A 24,914-nucleotide genomic window follows, 5' to 3' on the forward strand; every position below is an offset into this window, starting at 1 on the left:
TTTCGCGTTCGGCTCCCATCAAAGTCTTGCATCAGAGGTCTGAAATCCGTACAGTACCTATCGCCATTTCATAAAACTCGCCGTGCGTTTGAACTTACCTACTGGCTGATGTGACAGGTTCGTAAGAAGTCCTCTGACGCATTCCGTACACTCGACCGTCTCCGTATGGAAAGGGTCGTTCCACGTCAAGGGTTCCGTGGTACGCTCATCTTGAACGCTGCTATTCTACTGGCTTGAACTGAGCCAGACCCGTACGGCGATATGACTTGAACATTGGTTACCTTTAAATCAATCCACATGCTGCCGTCAAACTAGTCATAACGGGAATGAATTCTCTTTCCACAAGGACGCCAAAAGATCTCACGGCGAGGGCAAAAGCCTTGGCGAAGGCGATGCTCCTATCTACATGGAGGCAAAGAAATATGTCGACCTGAAGAATCAGGACTGGAAGACTGTCCTGAGAACGTTACTCACCCTTGGTGATAACAAAGGTCGGCGTGAATATTTGAGTCGTTTTGTCAAGAGGTCCAACTCGGGAGGTACCGTAGAAAATGGCCTAGTAAGTGTCTTGACTAGGAGCTTGACATCGGGCCGCTCGAGCTTATATTTATGCGGCTGGAATTTGTGCCCTGGCTTTTGAATCAAACCGATCACTGGATTTGGAATCCTAGTCAATTGGGTAAGTCTACGTAAAAAAGACGGGTCCACTAGTCACCGTTCACACTAGTCGCCGTTCACAACTGCCAACACTAGGTAAGGAAGAAGGCATCGCAGCCATCGTGTTGTGTTTGCAGGAGGCTACCGATCTCGATAGCTCTCAACTACCACCACCTCCGACCAATGGACCATACTTCATGCTTCCCAGCCAGCTCTATCGATTCCCGCGCAATACAGAAAAGCTCAAGACCGGCTTACTCTCGTTCGACAGGGAATACGATGGCGTTGACGAATCAGACAAACGTAGAGATGACGGATATAAAGAAGAAGACGAACGTAAAGACGACGGATGTGTCGATGACGAATATGAAGCTCAAAATCAGGGCGAACCTCTCCAGGTCGGATCCACCTTTTCCAAACACAACAACCCCACTGACAAATCAGACGAACGTAGAGACGACGGATGTGAAGAAGACGACGAATGCGAAGACAACGGATGTGTCGATGACGATTATGAAGATCAAAATCAGGGCGAACCTCTCCGGGTCGGATCCACCCTTTCCAAACATGACGACCCCACTGACGAATCAGACGAACGTAGAGACGACAGATGTGAAGAAGACGATAAATGCAAAGACGACGAATGTGTCGATGATGAATATGAAGACCAAAATCAGGGCGAACCTTACCAGGTCGGATCCACCTTTTCCAAACACGACAGCGCCACACTCTTGGCTCTGGGAATGGCGATCGGAAGGATACAAGGGTATGCAAGTCTCGATGACGTCACCATGTGCAGAGATGTTCGTCAGCTATTGAAGAAAGACGCTCAAGAATTGGCCGTTACGATGCTGGACCTCTTGGATGAGTCATGTGACCCCCACAACAATCTCTCACCTAGCTTACCGAACTTTCCAGTCCGCTTGGTGGTGTTCTCTTCTCGAAGGCAAAGGGGATTTAGACAGCATAGAGTACTAAGATTGGATCAAGCGATATCACTTTGGGCAGGGTGATAAACACCACGATCATGCAGGCCTCTACATGTGGACCGACTCCAATACCGGTCAACAATACGGAGGACAGAGTGTCGACATTAGGAAGCGTTGGGAACGGCAATACTGGCTCCAAAACAGGAAAGATCAAAGGTAACATCGCGAGTGTATCATCAAGAACGGAACGGCTGGAGTGATGATGAGAGGTCCTGGAGATCCGGCACTACGATCACTAGCGGAAGCCGTTATGAACCTCGCGCTCGGTCTAGGTCAATCCGGTAGCACTACAAGTCCTCAAAAGCAGGTAGGCCGGCTGAAAAGACCGGGCAACATGGTAAAAGCTAATACATGTGACATATCAGGTTCCAAAGGCTGCGGGCGTCCAGCTACATCATCTGGCTATGAACGATGCGGTGGGATGGGAGGCCGTCGCCAAGCGAAAAGGGGTTACGAAAGTGGTGTGTACAGTCATCCCGTTGTGGCAACGAGACCTCGCCTCGAACTCGATAATGGCTGATGCTAGTTCTCGTATCATGTGTGCAGGTACCATCGCGATTCCCTACCTTCTACCCACCCTTCTGATTGGAGCTACCTCGGACGCCGAGGCCGACGCAAGGCGTGAAGAAGCAGCGAATCTCGGCGTCACGGTACCGAGGTACCGAGGGCCAGTGTCAATGCTAAAGGTAGGTCCACGCTTTATCAGAGGTTCTTTCATAGCAATCGGCTAAAATGTGTCTCAACGCGAACCTCATTACATAGACAAAGAGCTTTACCATCACCTCAAGGAGCACTCGTGCAGGTAGTTACAAATACTTGGAGCTTGTAGGGTGGGGGCTCGCACCTATCAGGATTACAGCGAAGGTGTGTGTGATCTGGACATCTCTCTCTTTTGAGTCGTGACTCCTCTCGTTCGAGTCGCAACAATTCGAGCTCACTCTCGTGTTGATATACAGTTCATGCCCAAGCTGTGGAATATACTACCGGAGGATCTGAATAACAGAGTTAAATCCTACGTCAGTACAGTAAATGCCTTACTCCACAGGCTCGATCGACCAATCGGAAATGAAGATGAACCGACAAATGTGCGGCGCTTCACACTTCGATAGGTCGATTGTGAATATGTCGTGCCTGCGCTGACAGCTGCACCGGAGGCATGGATCAGGAACAACTAGGACTTGAACAAAATCCGATGTATTATCGTCCTGTCTGATATGTTGATTGGACGTAGTAGTGTTGAGCCGGTTGTCTGTGAGGGTTTGAAGGCCTACAAAGACGAGGTTTGTGTTGCTGATATGATCCGTGCGCTGGAATAAACGAGTGGAAGCACAGAGAGAGAGAACCGGAGTCGACGTACATCTAATATCATCCCTCCATCCGATCTTTCAATCGCATGACCTATCCATCAGCTTACCTTTCATCTCATCGTCTTCCATTGAGCCCGCCAGTGAGCCCGCTGAACATCCGCGTTGTCCCTTCAAATCGTCCCATCTCGCGCTCGACCGTGTCGTCGCAACCTGCTAGCCAAACGGAGAAACGATATACGAAAACCTCCATCTGAGAGCACTAGATACTATGGCAATAGTATATGTACCAAGGGGAAACTGCACCATCGTCTTGAACAGCCTCGTCTCGAATCCATTGTGAAACGGGCCATCCCCGAAGGCGCGCGCTAGCGTTGTGCGTCGGATCTCGAAAATGCAATGGGGCAATCGCAACGATCACGGCCACGAACACACACATGTCGTATCTACAAATCCCATAAGTTAGTGTTGACAGCTGCTGGGATGATGAGGAAAGGTTCGTAGTCCATTTAGGCCGACGGCATTAGCAGTGATACAGCGAAGCGACATGATCGCGTGGTGGAAGGCGAAAAAATCCGTTTGAAGAGGCAAAAATTTAACAATTTCTTGCCCTCCCCCAGAATCGAACTGGGAGTGAGAGATTATGAGACTCTTGTGTTGCCATTACACCAGGAAGGCAGGGATATTTTGGCGGAGTGACTACAAAACATGTATAGACATAAATGTCAAACCTATAATTTCATGCTTCCTACGGAATTTTTACCTTAACTTCCCTTCAGCCCGCTGTATACATGCTTAGGCGTTCTCATCGCACTCTTCCGGTCCCAAGAATGACTTGGTATGTGCAGTTCAAAACCCCTGACCATAGATACGTTGGACGCCGAGCCACTTCTCTATCGCCTGCGTGCCGATCTCGTACCTCTTGACCCTATTCACCGCAACACCCTCTCACGACAAGTGATTACGCCGCAAGGACGTAGCCTGATCCGCACTTCACCATCGGAAACGATAGTAGAGACCTACAGAAACGCATGAATCTCGCTCAGAGTATAGAAGGTCTTCGATCGTGCGCTGCCTGATTGTTATCCCCATGATTGACGATTTTGACACGGGATGGGCGACTCGACCGGAGGGAGGTCCGGATCAAGTTTGCTTCCGCACCGCACATCGGTCATCGTCACTTCTGCGGTTCTCGCCCATTTTGAACCTTCGCAGGCATTCCCTTTCCATTCTCTGTTACGGATCATATCAATTCGACCACAAGCTTGTCTACCTGCCAACTAGAGATACCAAAAGTATGCCTTGTGCGATGGAACTCCCGAGAGACCCTATAGTATACGGTCCCGAACTCATCGAAGACTGGCCAGCCTTTGAAAATTGGCGTATCATCGAGTCCAGCTCCTCGACATCGACGACTCGCCCGGATTTTAATCACCTGCGATCACACTACGGACATCACGTGGTACAGGTAGCCAATACGAAACGCCGGCAGTTCAACGAGTTTGAGCGGACGGAAAGGCCTCTGAAGGATGTCATAGATTCTTGGGTAGCAGGAGATGCCGAGGGCGACGGTCTCTACGTGAAAGATTGGCACCTTGCGCTGCAGCTAGAAGACGAAGGTGGGAAGCAAGAGGATTTCTACAAGACTCCCGAAATATTTCAAGGCGAATATCCTGTTCTAGAGGACTTAACAGGCATACCTAGCTGAACACCTACTATAACGGATACACAGACGACTGGATGACCCATCACGCTCTATCGCTCGACCCACGTAACGATTATCGATTCACGTACATGGGCCCAAAGGGAACCTTCACGCCGCTGCATCGGGATGTCTATGGAAGCTACAGCTGGAGCAGCAATATCATAGGGCGAAAGCGATGGTGGCTCATACCACCTGCTATCAAACATCGGTTCCATAAGCACGCCGGTCCGCATGGTCCCGGAGAGCCCGAGATGCTTTTCGACCTGCGTGAGCTTTCTGATCAAGACGCGCTTGATGGCGTAGTGATCATTGAGCAAGCGGTGAGTCAACAGTACGCTTACCAAATCTGCCATGCGTACTAACAAGACGATCATCAGCCTGGTGAAACCATCCACGTACCCTCAGGCTGGTACCATCAGGTCGAGAACCTGGAATTCGTGAGTCTTCCGATCGGCGAGGATGATAAGGCGGTCCGTATTAACCGAGTTTTTTTGCAGTGCATCTCGATCAACCACAATTATGCAAACTCTCATATCATCCGGAACATTTATGATAACCTTTTGGCTTCACTGTGTCGGGTCGAAGAGAGCATAGCCGATATCCTGCCTCTACTGAAGCAAAGGCTAGGCAGCGAAAAGGCCTTCTCGTTTACCGACGGGGAGAGTCGCGAGGACATTTTCTGTTGGGAGGTCGAATGGGTCGACGAGGTACAAAAGGTTCTGGAGATGGATGCCGGTTGGGCGTTGGCGGTCTTCTGGGACATGGTGCTGTACAACCTCGAAGTGAGTGACAGATCGGTCATCGTTCATTGATTTTCGTTTCTAATCTCTCGTCGCCGGCATCACCACAGTCACCGCCTGCACCTCCCGAGTTACGCCCAGCAGATGATTACGTCGCGTCTCAGATTCTGCCCATCATCTACGACTATAAGAATCGCCGCGAATGGAAGGTTCTTGGCGATACCAGAGCTACAGTGTTGAAAGCCGAGGCGATCGTCATAGCCATGCAAAACGATATCTAATGCTATGCTTGTAGTGGAGACGAACGATGCTCGACACGTGATACAGATACTGCTACGATATACCGAGCCTACGTCGTCGTCCTTTTGCTCTCCTCCTGGATAGTCTTGATCATCTTGCCTCCGACCTTTGCTGCTTCTTCGAATCGCGGTGCAAAGAAACCTGTAACACGATACAATCGATTCGACAAGTCAGTCACCGCATCATAAACCGCTGATGTAGAACGAAGCACGCACTGGCCGTCTGCTCGAAGCGATCTCGGTAAAGATCAAAGTTGCCGAAAGAGACACACTGACTCCAGCCTCGAGCGGCGATGCAAAACTCGGTGTCGTCGGATCGATGTGTCTTGTCATAGATGGCGGCCTCGATGGCAGCTTCCAGTCGTTCAGGTGAACGGAAGAGGTACTCCGCGACCCCTGGTTCATGAACAGACCGTGGTTGGTCAGTCAGGTTGGGCAAGCACTTTGCAGAATCTTGGAGACCTACCGATCCAGAGCATAAACACAGGAGTCCCAGCTACGTCCAAGTGGTCATAAGGCTTGATCCCCAGTCGGTGCCAACAGTCCACCATCGCCATCAAGCTCAAATGCGAGTTGGGTCTTGCCCCTTGACCTGGTTCGGGCTTGACGCCGAGCGAGAATTGATCGAGAATTCGATCTGATAGCAAGATGGGTTTCCGCGCTGTTCGGGGCTTTGACGACGACGAGGAGTGGTCTTTGCCATCCGCTGGAACAGCCTTGTCGGGTGTGCTCCCGCTTCCACTGGCGATCCCGTTCTGTTCGCTTCCCTCTTGTCTCGTCCATCCGAACACACCTTCTCGGGCCGCAAACATTCTCTCCCTCAGCTCTTCCTTCTTCTCCTCGATCATCAGCTTGAAGATCTGGGTCGAGCTATCCGCGTAGGTGCCGATCTGTTCTCGTGCGGAAGGGTTGAGGATGGCGAGCCCGGCGTAGACGTGCCACTTGTTGCTGTAGATACGGAGGGTGATGTTGATCTTGACGATCTCGATTCCTCCGACGTATCGGGTCGTCTCCCAAGGATAATCTGAGGTCTCCTTCCAAGCCGTACCCATGCTAGATTATCCAGGAAATGAATGTCAATAACGAGATCGTCAGTCACATTGGCGGCATCGCTACTTCAGCGAAGGGCCGTGGTGCTTACCTCAAGAACGCAGCATGCGTCACAGCCTGAGTGTTGGCAGTGACCAGATCATGCTCCTCGTAGCTCAAATGCACATAGTTGCTCTTGAATGACTTGAAGATCTCGACGACCGTCTCCACTTGAGCATCCGTCGCCCGGTACTTGATGATGACCTACACATCGGGGTAGTCAATTTGTTCAGATTAGCTGCTGAGCCAAGCTCCGATGCCTTGAGACGAGACATTATAGTCACTAATGGCTGTCCCTCGGTCGTCACCGTTGGTCCATGTAACGAGTGGATGGAGACGATGTGCACATCTGCTGGCAGGTACTTCTCGAACGCTTCCTTCTCCGGAGCTTTGACCGAGGTCTGTCCGGCGACGATCGAGTTCATCTTGGTAGCTGACGAGAACGGTACAGGTCAGACCAGACGATCAGCTTCTGCAGTACGTCAATCGACAATATGCTGCTTGGTAGTTGGGGAAGTTGACGTACATGGACCGTATTCTTTGACAACGTCGTTGATGTATGCGGCTTCGACCGAGTAGATGATAAAGTCTGAGATCCGGGAGACGTGATGCCCATCCTTCATGACGATGATAGCAGGTTCGCCTGCAAAGTCGGCTGTTAGCTCCCTCTTCAAGACCGGATCAAGTATCCGCTCGACTCACCCGACATCTCTTCCTTGACCTGCTCGAACCGTTCTGGTCGATCACAGACGTATATCCTGCCAAGCCACAACGTCAATCAGCTGTTGAACCTCCTTCCCGTAATAACTAAAACCGAAACGGCCTCCAATTCAACCATGCTCACCTCTTCATTCCGCCCGCAGCGAATCGCCGTGCGTACATCTTCCCCATCTACAGGTCCCACAATTGATCAGCCTTACATATTCAATGGAGCTCAGGTAGGAGGGACCCAGGCGGACTCGCTTCTCCCATCCCGATGATACCGATATTGAGCTCAGTCACGTCCACCATGTTGAGCTGCTTGTCGGTTGTTTTTGATGGTCCGGTTTTTCTGTCTTTCAATGCTAAGAGTAACTAGAGTAAATGATGAATTGCTGGACTTGATGTGCAAATGTCCAAGCTGCAAGTTATGTCGGATTGCGACAGGTGTGGGCAGATCGGACAGGGAATAGGTAGGGCCATTAACCCATTTCGACTTTCTGACTCGCGACTCAAGGGGTCCTCGGCGACCGAGTCGCGTAAGTTCCAACGGGTCTACGGACATGACACTCTGGCGTTATAATCATAGCGAGCTAGCGAGATGATAATAAGTAGTATTGCATAGGTACTACAGTTCCTTGAAACCGCACTTCAATGCTTCTTCCCCTTGAAATATGCTCGTGGCCGAATCCGTGTAACGATTATTATATATCACCAACATAGACACGGATAGCAAAATTGCGAATCAAACCTGAACACAAGAAGAAACGTCTATCGAAGCAAAGCTAAAGGCACCTGGCCACCCCAAAAGCGTGTATCGAGAGAGCGACAAGATGGACGTGCACAGAGTTTAAACCTGGATGGCGGGATGCGCGGCGTATCCGGTGTTTCCACCATACTGTCCAGCCTGACCGGCTGTTGAGCCGAACTGCCCAGCATTCCCACCGGCAGGGTAAGCGTGACCGATGGCATCGCCAGGTGCTCCACCGATGGATTCTTCCCTCCATCCGCCTGGTGTCGCAAGCAATCTTAGCATCCAAGTTCGGAACGCTCATTGGCAAACATGACTCACCCTCGCTAGCAGCGGGTCGCTGAGCCATGGCATCGTGGTGCTGGTAAGTAAACTTGCGGGCAAGTCCAGCGATAGCATGTCGACTGAATAACGAGGTGGTACCTATATACACGACGTCAGGATTAGCAGACCGAGACATAACGTCAACAGCGCGAACAAAGCCGACGTACGAGGAGTGACGATATGGTTGAACCTAAAGTCCCAGACGGCGGCAAAGGTCTTGCGGTAGGCGATCTGCTCGGGAAACGCCAAAGTCAGTCGTCGCCTGAAAGTATTGTTCCTTGGATCGAACTCACGAAAGCGCAGAAAGTCCCGGTCAAAGCTCCCCCGACGCAGTCGTACCCTGAACAATCACCGGTATGACAGAATCAGCGTTCCGTAACCCGCAAAGGCCTTTTATTCGAGGACTTACAATTGTGGTATTCGTCGACGGTCAAGGAGGCGGCGATCAGACTGGCTCCCAAGATCGGAGCGATCGTCAAGATCATCTTCCAGTATCTACGATGTGCGAATGAATGCGATGAGTATGCGATCGGTACGTTCAACGCCCTGGCTGGCTCTTAAGTTTGAACTTACGCAGGTCGGTGGTCGGACATGACCTTGAGCTGAGCGTTGAAGTAGAGGAAGAGGTACTGCAGCGCAACAAAAGAGAACATCAGCGCGCCGTTCTGAACATGGTTTCGAGTATCATGAGACTCACCACGAGACCGCTAAACATGGTCAACATCCATCCCGAGCAAGCAGAACCCCACCATCAGCGTCCATATCCCTCCGATTGACCCACAATTCAACCTTCTACTCACGCAAAAGCGGCAGTAGAATGCCCCGACATCCAACTCTCCAACGAATCGTTGATCCTCCCCTCATCGCCCGTACAAACCTCCCTCGTGTACATGTACCCCAAGAACCCTGCTCCTTGCTGCCTAGACAGGTCCGGCTGACAGACGTCCAAAAAGTGAGGTCGGAGCCCGCCGATGAGCCATTTGTGGAAGACTTGGAAGACGGCGGCGGTGCTACAGTACGTGAGAGAGGCGGATTATATGATGAGCAAAGGGGGTCTTGATTTGTTATTATTAAGAGCTAAATGGGGCTTACATCAACCCTTCGAGCAAACCCATCGTCGAGTCCACTGAGAACCAAAAAGAAAATCGCCGCATATTTAGCTCATTGACTCGCTCTGGTAGACACGACAAGCGTAACATGCCACTCACGAAGCATGCCCGGGGACCGGTGCCTAATCTGGAACAGCACGAAGAAGACGAAAGGTACGAAAAAGGCGATAAGGGCAGCGGCGTAGATGGGGATGATGTTCTTGCGGTACTGTTGTGGTTCCGTTGAGCAACGATCCGAAATGTGAGCTTTGAAAATGAACGTGATTTGGAATTTTGAGACTTACTGGGTAAGCGAACCTGTCGAACGAAAATCGAGTCCATCGAATTTCCCATCAGCCGCCGTCCCTCCACTACACTCATGTTATATCAAAGCCCGAACGTCCCAAAAAGACTCACTCTGGATAAACAGCCTCCCCCAACCCAGTGCCCACGTTGCTCCCGGGTACGATGACCGGAAAATGTCTCCTCGGCGCCGGATCGGCCTCGTATACTCCTAGGCCGATGGCGCCCATGGCGGCCATGGTGAGGAGGTCGAGGATGTTCAGCCTATCGGTCGCAGTCAGGAGTCGGGGGTCGAGGGTGCAGGCGGGAAGGTGAGATGTAAGCGGAGGTGATGGAGGTTTGGAGAGAGGATTGGGAGGAAGGGAAGGGTCAGAGGATTATGAACAACGTCGATAAAGGTAGATATTCATCGAACAGACACAATAACAAGCCACAAAGGAACGTCAGGTGAGTAAAAAGCCATGTACGATCCACATCCGAGCTCCGCGATCGACTCAGACTCACTTGAACCAAGACCCAAACTTGAACCCCCTCCCATACGGCCCGTTCGTCGCATAACCCTCTTGACCGTGAGCTTGAGGGTAAGTGTGCATACCATCATGTCCATTTCCAACTCCATGCCCGAGTCCGGCACCGTGGCCGTTCGCACCGTTGACACCGACGGGTACGCCCTGAGTCTGGTGAGGGACCTTTTTACGGGAGAAGAACGATTTCTTCTCGTTGGTGATGGGAGCGGTAGTGGTAGCGGCGGTGGTTACCGGGGCGGAGTGGGTGGCCGTGGTATGGGTGTGGGTGTGGGGTTCGACGACGGACATCGTTGATGTTGATGTTGTTGATCGCGAAAGCTAACGAGTGGAAGACCTAGAACCTTGTCAAGTCTGGTTGAAGTGAAGTATATGACGAAAGGGTTCAACGTGCAAAAACTTAAGAGAGGGGAAAAGCAAGACCCGGACGAGAAAAAGGGAGAAGAGGGAGACGTACCAACTATCCTGGTTACAACTTATAGCCAACTCGCCTTGCACCTTCTCATCAAAGGGAGGAGGGTCGGAGGGTTGAAAGGTAAACAACACTAACAACAACAAAAAGTTTTCCTTGGGACGATGAAACCGAACGACCATCACGGGTCAAGAGCCGTCGGCGTATCGCGAAGCGATCAGGTCGTCCTTCCAAGTCCATATTCCCGCAGCTGTCCTCCCCGACCCGTGCGATTGCTGGTTGATGACGATATGAAAGGAAGGAACGACGAGTCACATGTCTGAAAGGAAGGTTCAGTGTCGCTGCTGTTGTCGCTGCTGCTAACAGCTGACCTCCTTTCTATTTCTGGGCGCACGACGTCATGACAACAATCGGTAGATCTTCCGCAGCTGGGTCTTCCCTGCCGACATGCCTTTGATCTTTGGGGTCGAAGCGATAACGCTCAAAGTCCGTCGGTTGCAAGCTTTTGGAAACCGGAAAGGAGGTTGGTTGAAGTTCTACTCTTGTTTCATGATACGTCGTTAAGGTAAAACACTTCATCGTGGGGGAGACGAACGACGTCGTCCTTCTTCGATATCGATGACGCAGGTTATCGTCTAAAAGAAGGTTGCGAGGTCGGTCGTCGGCATGGCAAAAAATAAACAGTCGGGAGTAATCTGATACCGAATCGGAGATAAATCAGTGCCCGAGCTTACGTAACAAGTTCGGTGCGGATTCCGCTGAGGCGCGTTTCATGTTTGGGCTCTGGACAGTCGGTTTACTTGCAAAGATCGGCAGTGGAATCTTTTGGCTGAGATTCTGTCTGCTGAGTGACACGTGTATGAGCCATCGTATAGGTCAAGATCGAGTCGCTACAGGAATATCGTATATCGCCTGTAAGGTAAGGGTGGCGCGTAAAAGTCTTGGAAAGAGAGAGCATAAGGCAGAAGAGGTTCGGAATCAAGAGAAACAGTCAAGAGAAAATAAGGCTTGTAGTCCGGAGTACTACCGTAAGTCGATTGGACTAGTCGTCGATGAGGTCGGCGGGTCCTTCGAGGTAGGCGCTCTTGCCGAGAATCTGCGGTCCAGGTGTCTGTCAGTTGGCGGTTTTGATTTCTTGGAGGATTATATCCGACGGCTCACCTCGCCATCGCTGTAGATCGCGGCACGCAACTCGGTTTCCCCGCTATAAACGCGAATTTCGAAGTTGTCTAGAGCAGCGCAAGTCAGAACATGACTGCGCATATTGATTGAAAGATACGCACAGTTTACCAGCCTGGTGCCGTCAGGAGTAACCTCGATCTCGTGCGGCGCATCTTTCGGGATGAAGAATTCGAAACTACCAAGCTCCGTGATCCCTAACGTTTCAAAGAAGTAGCGCGATCGTCAGCAATATATGGAATGGTGACATGGACGGGCTCCGACTCACCTTTATCATCGCACCATTTCGGGGTGACTGTAGCGTTGGACTCAAGTACCTTGAACGTGCATTGCTTTCCAGGACCGTCGAAAGGATAAGGGAATTCTTTCTGTAATGCACTGGAATAGTAATCCTTGCGATTGACCGTTTGGTTCTGGCAAAGCAAAGGAATCAGCTTTCCATCGCGATAGATACTTCTCAGAGGGCAGAAGATTAGGCGGCTTACGTGCTCGATGATCGGAGTGAAATTATTGTAGACATAGTTGTTGCCATACCTCCTGACCAAGTTCTTGCTTTCTTCCGGGTCGGGCATGTGCCAAGAAGGAATCTTGTGATAAGTATTGCAACCAATGCACTTCGATGCTGATAGTTAGATGGTCGGGTGTTCAGCTGACCGATTTCCAGAGACCGGTCGAGGAAGCTTACTGATTCTCTTCTGTACCCAGGATCTCAGGCCGTATAAGCAGGCACCGAGAGTAACAGCCTTCGATCCTCTGTGAACAGCAGCATTCGAGTAAGTATGAGACAGTAACCGCTCGTCTATACTGCCGACTTACGAAGAAGAGGCGGTCTGTTCCGGCTGGACGATCTGAACCCCCTTGATGGCTTCCAGTCGCTCACGAAGGTATGGACTATCGCCGAAGCCCCCGGAGCAAAAGATGAACTACGAGAACGGAGGCAGGGTCAGGCAGATCCAAAAGCACGCGACTAATACTGGATCTCACCTTGGGCGAGTCTTGCTGCGTAATGGCCGAGGCGGTCTCAACAATCAGATCGACGTGAGGCTTGAAGGCCTCCTCCATAAGCGACCTTTTGGCGGGCAAAAGAAGCAGGGCGTCAGTCAGCTTGCGGTTCAAATCCGGCGGCTAGCCGATTCCTACCAAGGAACCTCAATGCCCCCATCATCGAAGTCGTCCTCGTTCTCGGAAATGTCCCAGAAACCAGTGACCTTTTTCTTGAAGGTGAACTCGGGCTTGCGCAAGGTGGAAAACATACGTTTCGCCGCTTCGATGTGCTTCTCGGTCGCCTTGGTGAGAGGGTATTCTTGCTCCAAATGGGCGGTGAGAACCTCTTGAAACGACCCGTCGACGTAGGTTGAGCCGTGGTAAAGGCAAACCTTGGAATCCGCGCCGATCTCCTCGAGCTCTAGAGGCTCAGTCTTGCTGATCTTGTAAGAGGTAAAATCCTGGATCGGTTGGAGAGCGCAATAAGAACGCGGTTACGCAAGCGGTCAGAACCATGACTTACGACGGTACCACCTCCGGCATCGATCACGAGGAACACATCATTACGCTATAGGAAAATTGTCATGAGCGTCTTGTCCAGGCTCAGAAGTTTCGAGAACTACTCGCCTTCATGTCCAGATGCTTGGTTTGTTCATACTACAATTCAAAATCGAGGTGGTTTCTTAGGTAACTACTCTCTCAGGGCTTTCGAGCATCGAACTCACGCAGTGCAGTGCAGAAGCTTCACTCTCCGAGCAGAAGCTCAAGCAGGAGGAAGTCTCTTCAGTAATCAACCCGACCCTGAGCGCTTGCTTGCGCAGAGCCATCATAGTAGCCGGATCTGATTACGCGAGTGCAGTCCAGCACAAGACCGAGATAGAAAGGCGGTGGAAGAAAGATGAGAAAAATTTCAGTTACCCAACCGGGAACACACAGCATAAGACCGATAAGCGATAGGGACAAGAAGTAGGACAGACCTTTCTGCCAGGCGACCGGAATCGTGATGATATACTTGACTTTTTGACGTTGTTCGAGTTCGGGAATCCAGGTAATCGCCCACTCCTCGCGGGCCGCTTGCTTCGCAGCGACGGTCAGTTTGCCCAAGAAGTCGCCCCATAAATCGAAGCCAGTCTTGCCGGGAGGGAGCTCCTTCGACTTGTCGGAGACGAAAGCCTTCTTGTTGATTCGGCGTTCGGGATCGATGTACACTGTGAAAGCGATGAAATTTATCTTGAGTAACGCCTATATATGTCGGACGATGATGTCTGGACAATTACATTTGAACCATTCAGATTTGACGAGTTCGCCGCTCTTCAAAGCTGCCTTTTCTTTGCGATCGAGATCATAGACTTGGCTTCCCCATTTTTCGTGGCAAACCCCCCTACCGCGATACCGTGAATGCGAATCAGACGTGGCGACCAACAAGATGAATGAGGGGGTTACTCACTTCTTATCGTACATGAGGACCGAGGGAATTTTGGCTTTGCCGGGTGTTTGACCGGGCAGCTTTTCCAAGACCGCAGGTGCACGACTACATAACACAAAGGTGATTGAGCTATAGGTCCGGAACATGAGCCAAGGTAGATTGCAGACTTACGACCCCTTGGCTTCAGGCGCGACATAAGCAAGAGCAGCACCCGCTGAAAACATGTTGAAAGATCAGCAGGATCCATGCGGGAGCTTTGATGCTGGAACTTACACTGCGTAGTGCCAATGTCAAAGCTAAGGACGAGCAACTCGCCGCTTTCGCCGATGGAAAGTTTACTGACAAGGTCGCGGAGGGAAGACATATTGTTCTTGGGTTGAGTGTGTTTTGATAGAGGAGATGAGGGGCGGGAAGATTGAGGTGTCTAGATCGAGGATAGTCTAGCTTGGTAGAAAAAAAGGAAAGAAGAAAGTAGTCAGAGGCGAGTGACTTGAGGGGGATCATGAGCGATAGACGGAGTATATATCCCTTTTCGACCTGTGTCGAGCGCGGAGGTTTCAATTTTCGAGCGCTGAGAATCATCCCGAGCCTGAGGATCCGGGTGATATATATTCCATTTCTGAGAAGCATGATAGTGCCAGCAATAAGCTTTCCGCAGCCGTTGTGCGCGTCGCACAACGAAGACCAACACATATCCACTGATACTGATCAGACTGATACTGACGACTGATCGACTGATCGAGTGATCGACTGATCGACTGATCGACTGACCGACTGATCGACTGATCGTTGATCAACCGCGCATCTGTCGTCGTCAGTCGCGCTGAACCCTCGATTCGCTGATCCATCGGTCGTCGAAACCTGGCTTCCGCTGCTCTTGCGCCTGACATTCTTTTACAAGTGGATACGACGACCACCGTCGTCAAAGACGCGCGAACGGGACCTTTTCCGTGTCTCACTCTGTCGTCAGGACGATAGCGCTAGAACATCTCGGTTCGGGGAGTTTCTTTTTGTTGATGTGATTCAATTTTCCTTGACAAAGCTGTGATCGAGCGGCAAGCAGGTTAGGACGTAGGACGGGCTGCAGATGGTATATAGTAGTATTATGTACTCTGTACTCAGTCCTTTATCGCTTCTCGTTGAATATGCCTGCACCCATTGTCAAAAGGCTTGTGTAACTCTCTGAATAGGCCGCCTTGATGAACCCTGTCGTTCTCGCTTGCACCTGTTTATCTTTCATAGAAAGACTTTCAGTAAGTCGCCAGTACTCACTTGTGAGCTTATGTTTCGAGGTATTGACAAAGTACGTGTATGATACAGACCTTGTGCTTCGTCTTCACTATGGGCATATGGGCGACTACCATGCAAATGGCCAGTATGACTTTCTCTCCCAATCGTTCTAAGCTCAACGGTCAGTTCAAGACTCTTCGAGTCGTGTACTTCCATCGCTCATTTATCCCGAAACGAAAATTCACAGACGACAACAATAAGGATCCTAGCCAGAAGTCTCCCTCGAATACACGGGACAAAAAACAACTCTCTTCCGCGGCGAACGGTTAGTTCACTATTCTGCGGCGTAACTTGCACTGCTAATTTACCTGAGCGGATGATTGTGCTTATAGAGCTACAGCCCCATCCTCCACCAGCTCTGCATCCAAACGCCACCACGGTGAACGTTATCGCCCGATCTGGTCCGATTGTGACGAGATCAGTCTCCGCCGCAAAAATGTCAGCTGCGAACCCTGGCGACCTCATCGACCTTTCTACTCCGGTCCGAAAGCCGTACTCCGCGGTAGCAGCCGGTTCTCAAGCGAACCTCGGATCTCGAGAGGGTACTTCAGGTACCGTACTAAAAAAGGTCGCGGAAGCCGCGATTCAAAAAGAAAAGGAAGCAGTCCGTGACTTGCAAGGCCAGGTCTCGAAACTGCAGCAACGCGTCAAGGCTGCGAATGATAAGATCGAGCGACTGCAGACAGATGTCAATCGCAACGAGAAGGAGAAGGATGAGATGAAGCAAGCCGGAAGAGCCGCTGTTACAAAGTTTAATGAAGCGAGCCGCGAGAGAACCGATCTCAGGAAACAACTCGCTGTTCAAATCAATCACGCCGACGACCTGTCGAAACATGTTGACCGCATCCAAGCGCAACATAAACAGACAAAGAACGATCTTGAGGCCGCTCTTGCTGCCACCGAGTCCGAAGTCAATCGCCTCCGTCAGGAAAGGAGCGCTCAAGCTTCTCTGGCTCCGGCTAGCTCGAAGACTGAAGAGGAGTACTTCCGTGATATCAGTAGCCTCAATCAGAAGGTCAAAGATCTCGCAAACCACATGACTCGCGACCCGGCGACCAGTGGACTCTTCGAGGGGACTCGAAAGGAGCAGCGAGTAGATCTCCAGAGTTTCATCCATCGGGTCTTGTGGTGTGACGTCTTTGATCGTCTGCTCGGTTTCCTCTCGACGGAAGAGCAGGACTTTATGGGCACGATCGCGCGTTTGCTGGAGCCTACTCGTGAGTGTTCTTTCACTGGATCTCATGCTGAAGGATATAAGCTCATTGCGGCCTTTAACAGAACGAACGCTTTGGGTTTCTATGACATTCTCCAGCGTATCAAACCGCTACACGATGTCTGATATGGTTCATTGGACTACCCAAAGAATTGTTCGCATCTTGGGCGATAACACAAGGATCTTTTCCCCCTCCGTAAGGAACTCTGCTTCTAATTGATATGAAGGCTCGCTAACACATAAAAACCGCAGGCAGCGGAAATGTTTGAAGAAATCATCGCTATGGCTGTCGAGATCCAATTTTCCCTCGGCAAAGAAGGCAAAAACGTCCAGATCATTTACGCCGCCGAGAATGCTCCCTTCGACCCTGCCGCCATGCAGGATGCCAACAACCGATCCCCGGATACTGAAGACAACCCTATCATCGACATTCCTTCTGCCTCCGATCCGGCTTCCGTTCCTCCAAACATCCCGACCGGACCGCCCAGGGTAGTCTTCCAATGCCTTGGATTCGGGTTCCAAGGATCTGCAGGTATCGAGCAGAAATGTTCAGTCACCCTCGCTCCCGTTGCCGTCTAAGCGGACCTTCCTTAGGCCTGTTATAAGAGCCTCCCATACGTAGATTCTCCCATCCCCATATTCTCGCCGTGATTCTCCCTTATGCTTGTTTGTTAGCCAATACTGCTTGTTTCTGATGGTTTACGATATATACGATGTCCTCTAAGATCTAAGATCCAGGCGCGCGAAATTACTAACGCAACTGATTCGATTAACCTGATGACAATTCCCGGCGATTCCCTAACCCCCGACATACAAGGTTCCTACTGTCGTCAGGTCCGAGCCTTCCTTCCGCTCTGACCCACCGTTTAGCTTGGAACTCTATCGCGCCGATCTGCGCCTTCTATCTACCCGATCAAGTGGATACGACGACGGTCATCGTCGATAAAGGAGGGTCTGGAAGCTTTTCTATTGTCTCAGACTGTTGTCACAACGACAGCGCTAGAACATTCGGAATGAGGTGCTCGGGTGATACAACGACGTTCGTGCTGCGACGATACAGTCTGCATTCAAATCGATTTTTAGATCATGTGTCTACGATCTGCAAGCACTGGCCACTGGCTACTGGCAGGGGTATGTCAATGGATTATCAAATCATCACAACCATCTCGATTTACATCAGGCGTTCCGACAGTGTATATGTACTATCAGATCGTAAGCCGGTGCAATTTACCTTCGCTACGTATCGACGACAAGGGAGCCGACGTATGTACCGGACATTATTGGCCGAGATAGTCGTCTGTCTTGATTCTCAAAGGCCACGCTTCTCGATCGAAGCGCTGATCCTCTTGTTGTATTTTCGGGGTGAGTAGCGGTGTGATACAAAGATTGATAAGCGAATCTCAGATAGACGAGCTAGGTGGCTCTTTGTATTAGACTATCGTCCATCGTCCAGCCATAGCTACTCGGAGGATTTGTGGAAGTAAACCTCAGAGAACCCAAGATCAGGTTGGCACTGGCGGAGATCATATGGACCCGTCTCCATCGTTAGAAATCCTGGAGACCATGATCGGTTCACACACTTCTTTTGAAAAGCAACATCCAGGTCTCGACTACCACTAGTTCATACGAACCATCTAGCGATAGCACTATAACATTGGATCGCCCCCACGGTTTCCAGCTTCCAGAATTCCCAAGTTTTGCTGTAGTGATATAGTAAGCCGGATTGGCAAATCCTCTGTTTTCGGAAAGGGGTTTCTGACGCTTGTTGTAACATATACTAGAGTTTGATAGACTCGGACCACCTACAAGGCCATTATAAAGTGCTGAAGAGAAAAACCAGTTGTCATTCGCCATCAAGACGAAGAAGTCGGTTTCAATATCCGATCCGCCTCATCAACCTGACGCGCATCCCTTGGCGCGCATCGCGGAGGCAGTCTAGTGGGGACGACTGGCGACTAGATCCTACGTTCCTCATTTCGAATGGTACTCACTGCCAAAGGTCCTGAAGGAGTCAGTCCGGCCAGTGAGATTCGAGTCGGCAGCTATGAGAAACGAGATCGCGTCCCGGAAGCGACCGGCTCCCTTAAACGGCGAGGATGACTTCTTAGTAATAAATGTGACGGATCGACCCGGCCGCCAGTACGAGGACAGCCAAGCCGCGCGATGTACCTACCACCTTGCCTGACGTCGATTCGAGGAACGAAGGCAAGACATATAAAGCGGCGAGACTCGATCTCGTATGGATAGGATCGTCTGTTGGCATCGCTCGATGGAGATGCGGACCTCACCAGCTCAAATTTTCATTCTTTATGACTTACAGCTCTACTATCATCGTTACCGGAGGAACGTCGGGTCTTGGTCTAGCCACGGCCCTCCTTGGCGCCGAAGCCCATCCAGAGGCGCAGGTCGTCATCACCGGTCGACATCTCCCATCCGATGCCATTCCCAAAGACGTCTCGAACGTCATGTTTCACCACGTCGATTTGAGCACTCAAGCGCATGTCCGCAAAGCCGCATCCGAGTTACTCGCCAAGGATCTCGCTCCCATCTCCGCCCTTGTGCTCAACGCCGGGATGCAGGTGCTGAACGAGGTCAAGACGGACGACGGGATCGAGGCCATGTTCGCGGTCAACCACGTCAACCAGGCCCTCTTGCTCGCGCTCCTGGGAGACAAACTAAAGGACGACTGTCGAATCGTCTTGATCAGCTCCTCCGCACACGATCCCAAGCAGGGCCGATGCTCTCCGCATTACATCAGCGCCGAAGATTGCGCTCGTAACCCCGCTGGAGGTGCCGATCACAAGACGGGCGGTCTGAATCGCTATGGCCTGTCCAAGCTCGCCAACGTGTTGTTCGGCTACGGTCTACATGATCACGCTCGACGAACAAACAAGGGATGGATCTCGCTGGTGCTCGACCCCGGCTGTATGGCCACGGGATTGTACCGAGAGGGTACCGATGCGGGCAAGGAGATGGACGCCTTCATCCGTTCGGATGCGGCGAAACAGATGCCCGACCTGTACACGGTCGAGTTCACCGCCAACACCGTGTTGAGGTTGGTCGACTCGGAAGAGTTCTCCCACGTCGAGAAGAGCGGCAAGTATTACGTTGCCGATGGAGCCAAGGAGATGCCTTCCGGCGAGCAAACTCAGGATAAGAAGCTTCAGAAGGACTTGTGGGATTGGACCTACAACGAAGTCTTAGACGAGAACGAGAGGAGCAAATGGTCGGGAACCGAGGTTTAGCCTCGGTACGGGGAACGTCGTAACATGGCTCGGCTTGTGCCAGCCGGAGCATCAAGAAGGAATTAGGGATCGTTGTATGGTTTGGACTGATCACCGCTCATCATGTTAACCTTGTCTCATCCATACCCATGCCGTTTCATATGATACGATCTGTCGACGAGTTTCGGAGGCGCCTGCAAGTACCGTCGGTTATAGACCGCCATTTGTATGACGCACCGAGGAATATCAGAAGTCTCCGCTCCTGGCTCTCCTGTATCTACGGTAAGAACATGATTCTCCGGTCATCCGCGCATGACAAACAATGGGAGAGTATCGATGCAAGACAAGCGACGCAATAACCACAGGCTTGTTAACTATATCCTTAATCCGACCGAAAGCGATCACTCCGAGATTATATTTGGCAGAAATCATGTGCAGATCCAGAATGATGCAGCTGTCCATCTCAAGGATTGTTCGCCATAGCTTCTTTATGCTCATAGCTGTCGCTTCTTTCTTCGGAGCAGGCATGATCTTCCGGTCGCGTAACGGTGCATCGTAAATTCCGAATCCTGAGTCTCACCGTCCGACTCGCTCCCCGCTTTGTTAGCAGCATTGATCTGGGAAATGTACCATGAGACATATTGGCTGGGCTTTGCGGCTAGATGGTCACTGGGCATGACTATGCACCTATAGAAGACAAAAGCGGTGTAACTACTGTATTCAGCCATGTTCAGTATTTGGACGGTCCAGGCCTGTAATTCACTTTGTTTTCCTTTCCTCATCTCAAGTACGCACCGGAGACGCAATTGTATTGGTAACTCTGCTGTATCCGGCCCGTGTTGGTTGAAGGATGGCAACCGGTACAATCGATCGATCCTTGTTTTTCAATGCAGAGCTTCATCATCAGGGATAGAGATTACGGTTCAGATAACTCGGGTTTCACTGCCGTGCCGCCTAGCGCTAGTTACCGTGTGTCCTGTGCACCCATCTGATAATGGTCCAGAACAAAGCAAGGACGATATAGGGGCTGTGTATGCCATGATTTCCGCTGCATGCACGCTTCGGAATGGTGTAGATAAAGAAGCATGGCCCGCTTGCGTTTGCCGTTGGTCGACAACAAATGGCTATGAACACGTGGCTTGGATGGAGAAGCAGGGGGCTGAAACAGTACGTCGTTGACAGGCGCGAGAGCTGCAGGTGGTCATCCTGCGTTGGCGGCTCAGATTCTCGATACACTACATGATGAAAGGAGGAGTTTTCCATATGGCCCAGGGAGAAGCTGGCTAGGGGCAATGATATAAGCCCAAGGGGCAGCCTTCAAGGGCTTTGCAAACCTATCGCAATTCGCTTGATCTCCTCACAACTACGACGCTTTCGACACTGTCGCGACTTTGCTTTGCATAACACCAACCAGCTGCAACAAGATATGTCACTGATCAGCCAAACGTCGACATCAACAGTGTTTTCAGGTAAGCTACAGACATATCGCGAGCAATCGCAGATGGACGAACGAGATGACGATCGAGATGTGCATTTAGGTGGAAGCAGAGTTGATGGTAGGAAAGTAACAGCCGGAAAAGGTAAGCTTGAAATATGGGCATAGTCGCGGCAGGATTCGTTTCATCTAAGCTAGATTAGAGACCCTACTGACTCTGTGTCCCAGAGAAAATGGAGATAGAGCCTCATGTGGCAAACCTTTTGAAACAGCTGGCAGGGCCCAAAGAAGACCACCTTTATTGGATACGTCTCTGGATAACCAAAGGAAAAGGAATGCGCAATACAAGATGCGACCACTGTCATCGTACTTGGTTTACCCCGCCTGCAGCACGTTGCAAGCTTCCAGTAAACATACTTCGGCATGAAACACTGAGCAGTTTATTGAAAGGTGATATCGAAAAAAGTCTGTCTGGGGACACACCCCTCAGGGACTGGATGTTCGATGCCTGGATCCATGAGGGTGGCAAATCCTGGAGAGGTCGAGGTCAGTCCAAATCGCAATTGCCTAGAGGTACTTGGCTGAGAAAGGTCCATCGTAACGTAGTCACAGACAAGGAGAGTATACAACTCATTGACAAGGCTTGGAGATTGACATGGCAACACAGGTTAGGAAATTACACATACAAGCGCTCGTCAAAGGGTGTAGTTACTACAAGGAAGGGCAATGAGAAATACAGGAAAGCCGCCCAAAAGTTGCAGAATGAATATGTTGATGAGATGGATGAGCTAACACCAGGAACAGCTTCTGAAATATTTTCAACACGTGGTAAGCCACTCATCAATACATGTCTAAGCTTGATCAAGCGATGATACCCTATCCGGGTAGAGGCATTTCATGCTTGATATTAAACTGTAAAATAATCACTCATGGTGTAACAGGTCTGACGGAAGGATCCACCCTCAGTTCTCAACATTCGGGACACAACGGTACAGATGCATCGGTCCATTCCCGTCAGCTCCTGCAAGAAGATATTGTGTTGGAGGCGGATGTTAAGAAGCTCCTGAGTAGACCAGCTCAGGGAGAGACAAAAAAATTCAACTGGCGGCGCATTTGGACGGCAAAAGGTGTTAGAGTATGGGGCAGTGTGTGCTATTCTTGCCACCAGAACTATGTGGGCAGACCAGGAAAGGATTGCAAAGATCCCATAAGACTGTTCAGGCACAAAATATTGGGTGGCTTGTTGGAGGAACAGATGGACAAGGTGATCTCACATCGGAAGCCTTATGAGGATTGGATGTACAGTGCCTGGATCTCATATGGTTGTCAGTCATGGGAGAAAGAAGGTGATGTACAGAGTCCAGGATTCAAGATAGGATTCAGCAATAGAATGCTGAACTGAACCTCTATTGTTCACAGCCACATGTTCAAAGGAATTGAAAGAGATGGAAGGGAGACTCAGGCTGAAACATGTTAACCGATATCATGCATGCAACAGTGAGGCAAGCAAGCGGAAAATCCATACCAGGACCCTTGAAACTCCATCAGGTCCTGCTGAGACCATGTCTCTGCTGGGCCATACATTGGTTACCAGCAGATCAACTGGTATGTCACATCAGCAACATGAGAATGAAGACACAGGTATGTCCCTGTCTTAAAAAGTGGTGATGACGTGCTTATCCATATCAGACATATTTGGGAATGGCACCACAAATCCCAGATCTTGCATCAATTCAAACGCCGTCAACTACTCCTCAATCCCAGCTTGATGCCCCTACTCCACAATACTCAATTGGCCCCTTATCTGCCACAGATCAGTCTGGATTTATGCGCACAAGTCCTCTACATGATGCTCCTGCAGGTATGCTAGTACCAGAAGGATGGACTGAGTGGTTCAACCACACAGAGATACCTGCGATTCCTGTTCTGGATCAGTATTGCTCAAGTACCGATGAAGCGCTACAACCGGCCCCCCACCTGTGGGATCCCCTTCTCGACATCCCGGGCCATCCAGGCTTGTATCAAGATTATTCAACAAACACATCTTTTTGGACAGAACAACCCTTGTCTTGGCATGCCATGGGGCCACATGGGGAATGTAGGCTTTCTGAAACAGGATACTCATACCTGTCTGGGTGGGAACTTCCTGCATATAGCTCACTGATCCCAAATGCAGAAGAAGATGTGGCCAATAATCCAGCCTCACTACAACAGCCACTGGTGACATACAATAATCATCACACGGACTCGTTCTGAGCAGCCACAGCATATCCCAAAGAAAGTATGAGTGGGTTGAAAAGACTGCAAGAGACCTTCAAGTGTATGATGACTGAAAAAGACCTTCAAATATAGGGGGTGTCCAAACGATACCAACATGGTAGTCCGCAACCTCCGGTTCTCTCTTGATCAAAGCTGAATCTTGAGCCTCCTACTAACAGATGACCAATTTCCTCCAGGGTACGGCCAGTACTATTGATAAAAGCTTCGGGAATGGATCAGGTGGAGCAACAGCGCTAGCGGGTTTATCACTACGAGGAAGGTTGCCATAGTCACCATCTGGAGAGGATGATTGACTGCAACAAAGGCCTCAAACCAAGCGTCCCCTTTGAACTCCATCTTCTGCTGTTCAATCCAATAAATCTTAGCGGGAACGTCGCTGAATCCCTTAACTAGTTGTAAAGAGAGTTGTTCTATTCCTAACCGGCCCGATGCATACGCCATCCTCGACAGATCTACCAGAGCGTTCTTTATAATAGACGACAGAGGTCTCAAGGTTGAGAAGGTGCCTGTGTTGACAGAGATGGTGAAACTCTGCTGCTGACCGGCAACGGGATACTTTATGTTCATCAGATCAACAGGCAACCAGTAATAAGGCCAGACATAAGTTCCTGCCGTCTCAGGTGTGGCCTGGAAGGTGATCAGAGTGAGACTCCCTCTGTATTTCGTGTTGGCCATCAAGGTGAGGACAGGCGCGCAGTGACGAAGGGCGCGAACGGTGAATGTACCTTAGATGACGGCCGATATCACAGCTGGTTGATAGCGGAAATCACACTGTCTTCCACGTCTCTTATGTTCAATGATGATGGCGGACAAGAACTCATTGTGGTGAGTCTGGCCTGGCAAAGTCGTTTTCCGTAAATGAATGGTCATCCGCAAACTATTGTTAAAAACTGAGTTGCAGCAGGCAGAAAAATCCGGTGGTGTTGGATTTGGCGTGGGGTCTTATGCTTATGATATACAAGATGCGATATACTCGCATAAGTTCCGGCTGACGGTACC

The 24,914-nt window shown here is 50.6% G+C and overlaps 7 protein-coding genes and 1 non-coding gene across 8 annotated transcripts; 4 read left to right on the top strand and 4 right to left on the bottom strand.

The window, feature by feature from the left end:
- Window positions 1–406: 406 nt before the first annotated feature.
- On the top strand, window positions 407–2,821 carry HD553DRAFT_368429 (uncharacterized protein; the record flags this gene model as incomplete). The annotated part of the gene is made up of 9 exons (XM_046184139.1): window positions 407–559; window positions 795–1,460; window positions 1,691–1,802; window positions 1,886–1,953; window positions 2,012–2,111; window positions 2,193–2,332; window positions 2,409–2,510; window positions 2,603–2,662; window positions 2,756–2,821. 9 exons carry the CDS (start codon window positions 407–409, stop codon window positions 2,819–2,821), a joined length of 1,467 nt encoding a protein of 488 aa, XP_046038279.1.
- A 736-nt stretch (window positions 2,822–3,557) lies between these two features.
- On the bottom strand, window positions 3,558–3,628 carry HD553DRAFT_t28. The gene has a single exon. It is a non-coding gene; the product is annotated as a tRNA-Met (tRNA).
- Window positions 3,629–4,259: 631 nt separating this feature from the next.
- On the top strand, window positions 4,260–5,676 carry HD553DRAFT_269843 (uncharacterized protein; the record flags this gene model as incomplete). Its single annotated transcript, XM_046177634.1, has 5 exons — window positions 4,260–4,625; window positions 4,655–4,975; window positions 5,033–5,092; window positions 5,153–5,452; window positions 5,506–5,676. 5 exons carry the CDS (start codon window positions 4,260–4,262, stop codon window positions 5,674–5,676), a joined length of 1,218 nt encoding a protein of 405 aa, XP_046038280.1.
- Window positions 5,677–5,744: 68 nt separating this feature from the next.
- HD553DRAFT_328325 (uncharacterized protein) lies at window positions 5,745–7,794 on the bottom strand (the record flags this gene model as incomplete). The annotated part of the gene is made up of 9 exons (XM_046181863.1): window positions 5,745–5,836; window positions 5,911–6,090; window positions 6,161–6,747; window positions 6,836–6,987; window positions 7,068–7,216; window positions 7,310–7,426; window positions 7,486–7,541; window positions 7,628–7,674; window positions 7,747–7,794. The coding sequence occupies 9 exons, from the start codon at window positions 7,792–7,794 to the stop codon at window positions 5,745–5,747; spliced, it is 1,428 nt and encodes a 475-aa protein (XP_046038281.1).
- Window positions 7,795–8,078: 284 nt separating this feature from the next.
- Window positions 8,079–11,012, bottom strand: HD553DRAFT_201330 (phosphatidic acid phosphatase type 2/haloperoxidase). Its single transcript, XM_046177100.1, has 13 exons — window positions 10,453–11,012; window positions 10,063–10,212; window positions 9,951–9,963; window positions 9,766–9,874; window positions 9,650–9,683; window positions 9,358–9,567; window positions 9,255–9,264; window positions 9,131–9,186; window positions 8,967–9,052; window positions 8,851–8,897; window positions 8,725–8,788; window positions 8,555–8,656; window positions 8,079–8,493 (listed from the first exon to the last, which is right to left on the bottom strand). Exons 1-13 carry the CDS (start codon window positions 10,761–10,763, stop codon window positions 8,333–8,335), a joined length of 1,353 nt encoding a protein of 450 aa, XP_046038282.1. The 5' UTR covers window positions 10,764–11,012; the 3' UTR covers window positions 8,079–8,332.
- Window positions 11,013–11,926: 914 nt separating this feature from the next.
- HD553DRAFT_368436 (uncharacterized protein) lies at window positions 11,927–14,837 on the bottom strand (the record flags this gene model as incomplete). Its single annotated transcript, XM_046184140.1, has 16 exons — window positions 11,927–11,980; window positions 12,046–12,113; window positions 12,168–12,260; window positions 12,332–12,476; window positions 12,549–12,685; window positions 12,749–12,816; window positions 12,880–12,986; window positions 13,048–13,132; window positions 13,204–13,508; window positions 13,571–13,615; window positions 13,773–13,888; window positions 14,025–14,255; window positions 14,325–14,428; window positions 14,495–14,578; window positions 14,645–14,687; window positions 14,747–14,837. The coding sequence occupies 16 exons, from the start codon at window positions 14,835–14,837 to the stop codon at window positions 11,927–11,929; spliced, it is 1,776 nt and encodes a 591-aa protein (XP_046038283.1).
- Window positions 14,838–15,814: 977 nt separating this feature from the next.
- HD553DRAFT_340713 (uncharacterized protein) lies at window positions 15,815–17,555 on the top strand (the record flags this gene model as incomplete). Its single annotated transcript, XM_046182575.1, has 5 exons — window positions 15,815–15,884; window positions 15,951–16,028; window positions 16,096–16,980; window positions 17,042–17,172; window positions 17,229–17,555. 5 exons carry the CDS (start codon window positions 15,815–15,817, stop codon window positions 17,553–17,555), a joined length of 1,491 nt encoding a protein of 496 aa, XP_046038284.1.
- A 1,730-nt stretch (window positions 17,556–19,285) lies between these two features.
- HD553DRAFT_368448 (uncharacterized protein) lies at window positions 19,286–20,352 on the top strand (the record flags this gene model as incomplete). The annotated part of the gene is made up of 1 exon (XM_046184141.1): window positions 19,286–20,352. The coding sequence occupies one exon, from the start codon at window positions 19,286–19,288 to the stop codon at window positions 20,219–20,221; it is 936 nt and encodes a 311-aa protein (XP_046038285.1). The 3' UTR covers window positions 20,222–20,352.
- Between the last annotated feature and the right edge of the window lie 4,562 nt (window positions 20,353–24,914).

This window comes from Filobasidium floriforme, assembly GCF_021052385.1.
Source record: "Filobasidium floriforme strain CBS 6241 chromosome Unknown HD553scaffold_6, whole genome shotgun sequence".
In the NCBI taxonomy this organism is placed as follows: domain Eukaryota; kingdom Fungi; phylum Basidiomycota; class Tremellomycetes; order Filobasidiales; family Filobasidiaceae; genus Filobasidium; species Filobasidium floriforme.

Bases quoted from the DNA above. Each gene is read 5' to 3' on its own strand.
- HD553DRAFT_201330 (XM_046177100.1), bottom strand. From the start codon at position 10,763: ATGTCCGTCGTCGAACCCCACACCCACACCCATACCACGGCCACCCAC. The intron at 10,213-10,452 runs GTGAGTCTGAGT...TGCGACCGATAG, and splicing joins AAGTTTGGGTCTTGGTTCAA to GCTGAACATCCTCGACCTCC. The intron at 9,053-9,130 runs GTAAGTTCAAAC...CGCACATCGTAG, and splicing joins ATGTCCGACCACCGACCTGC to ATACTGGAAGATGATCTTGA.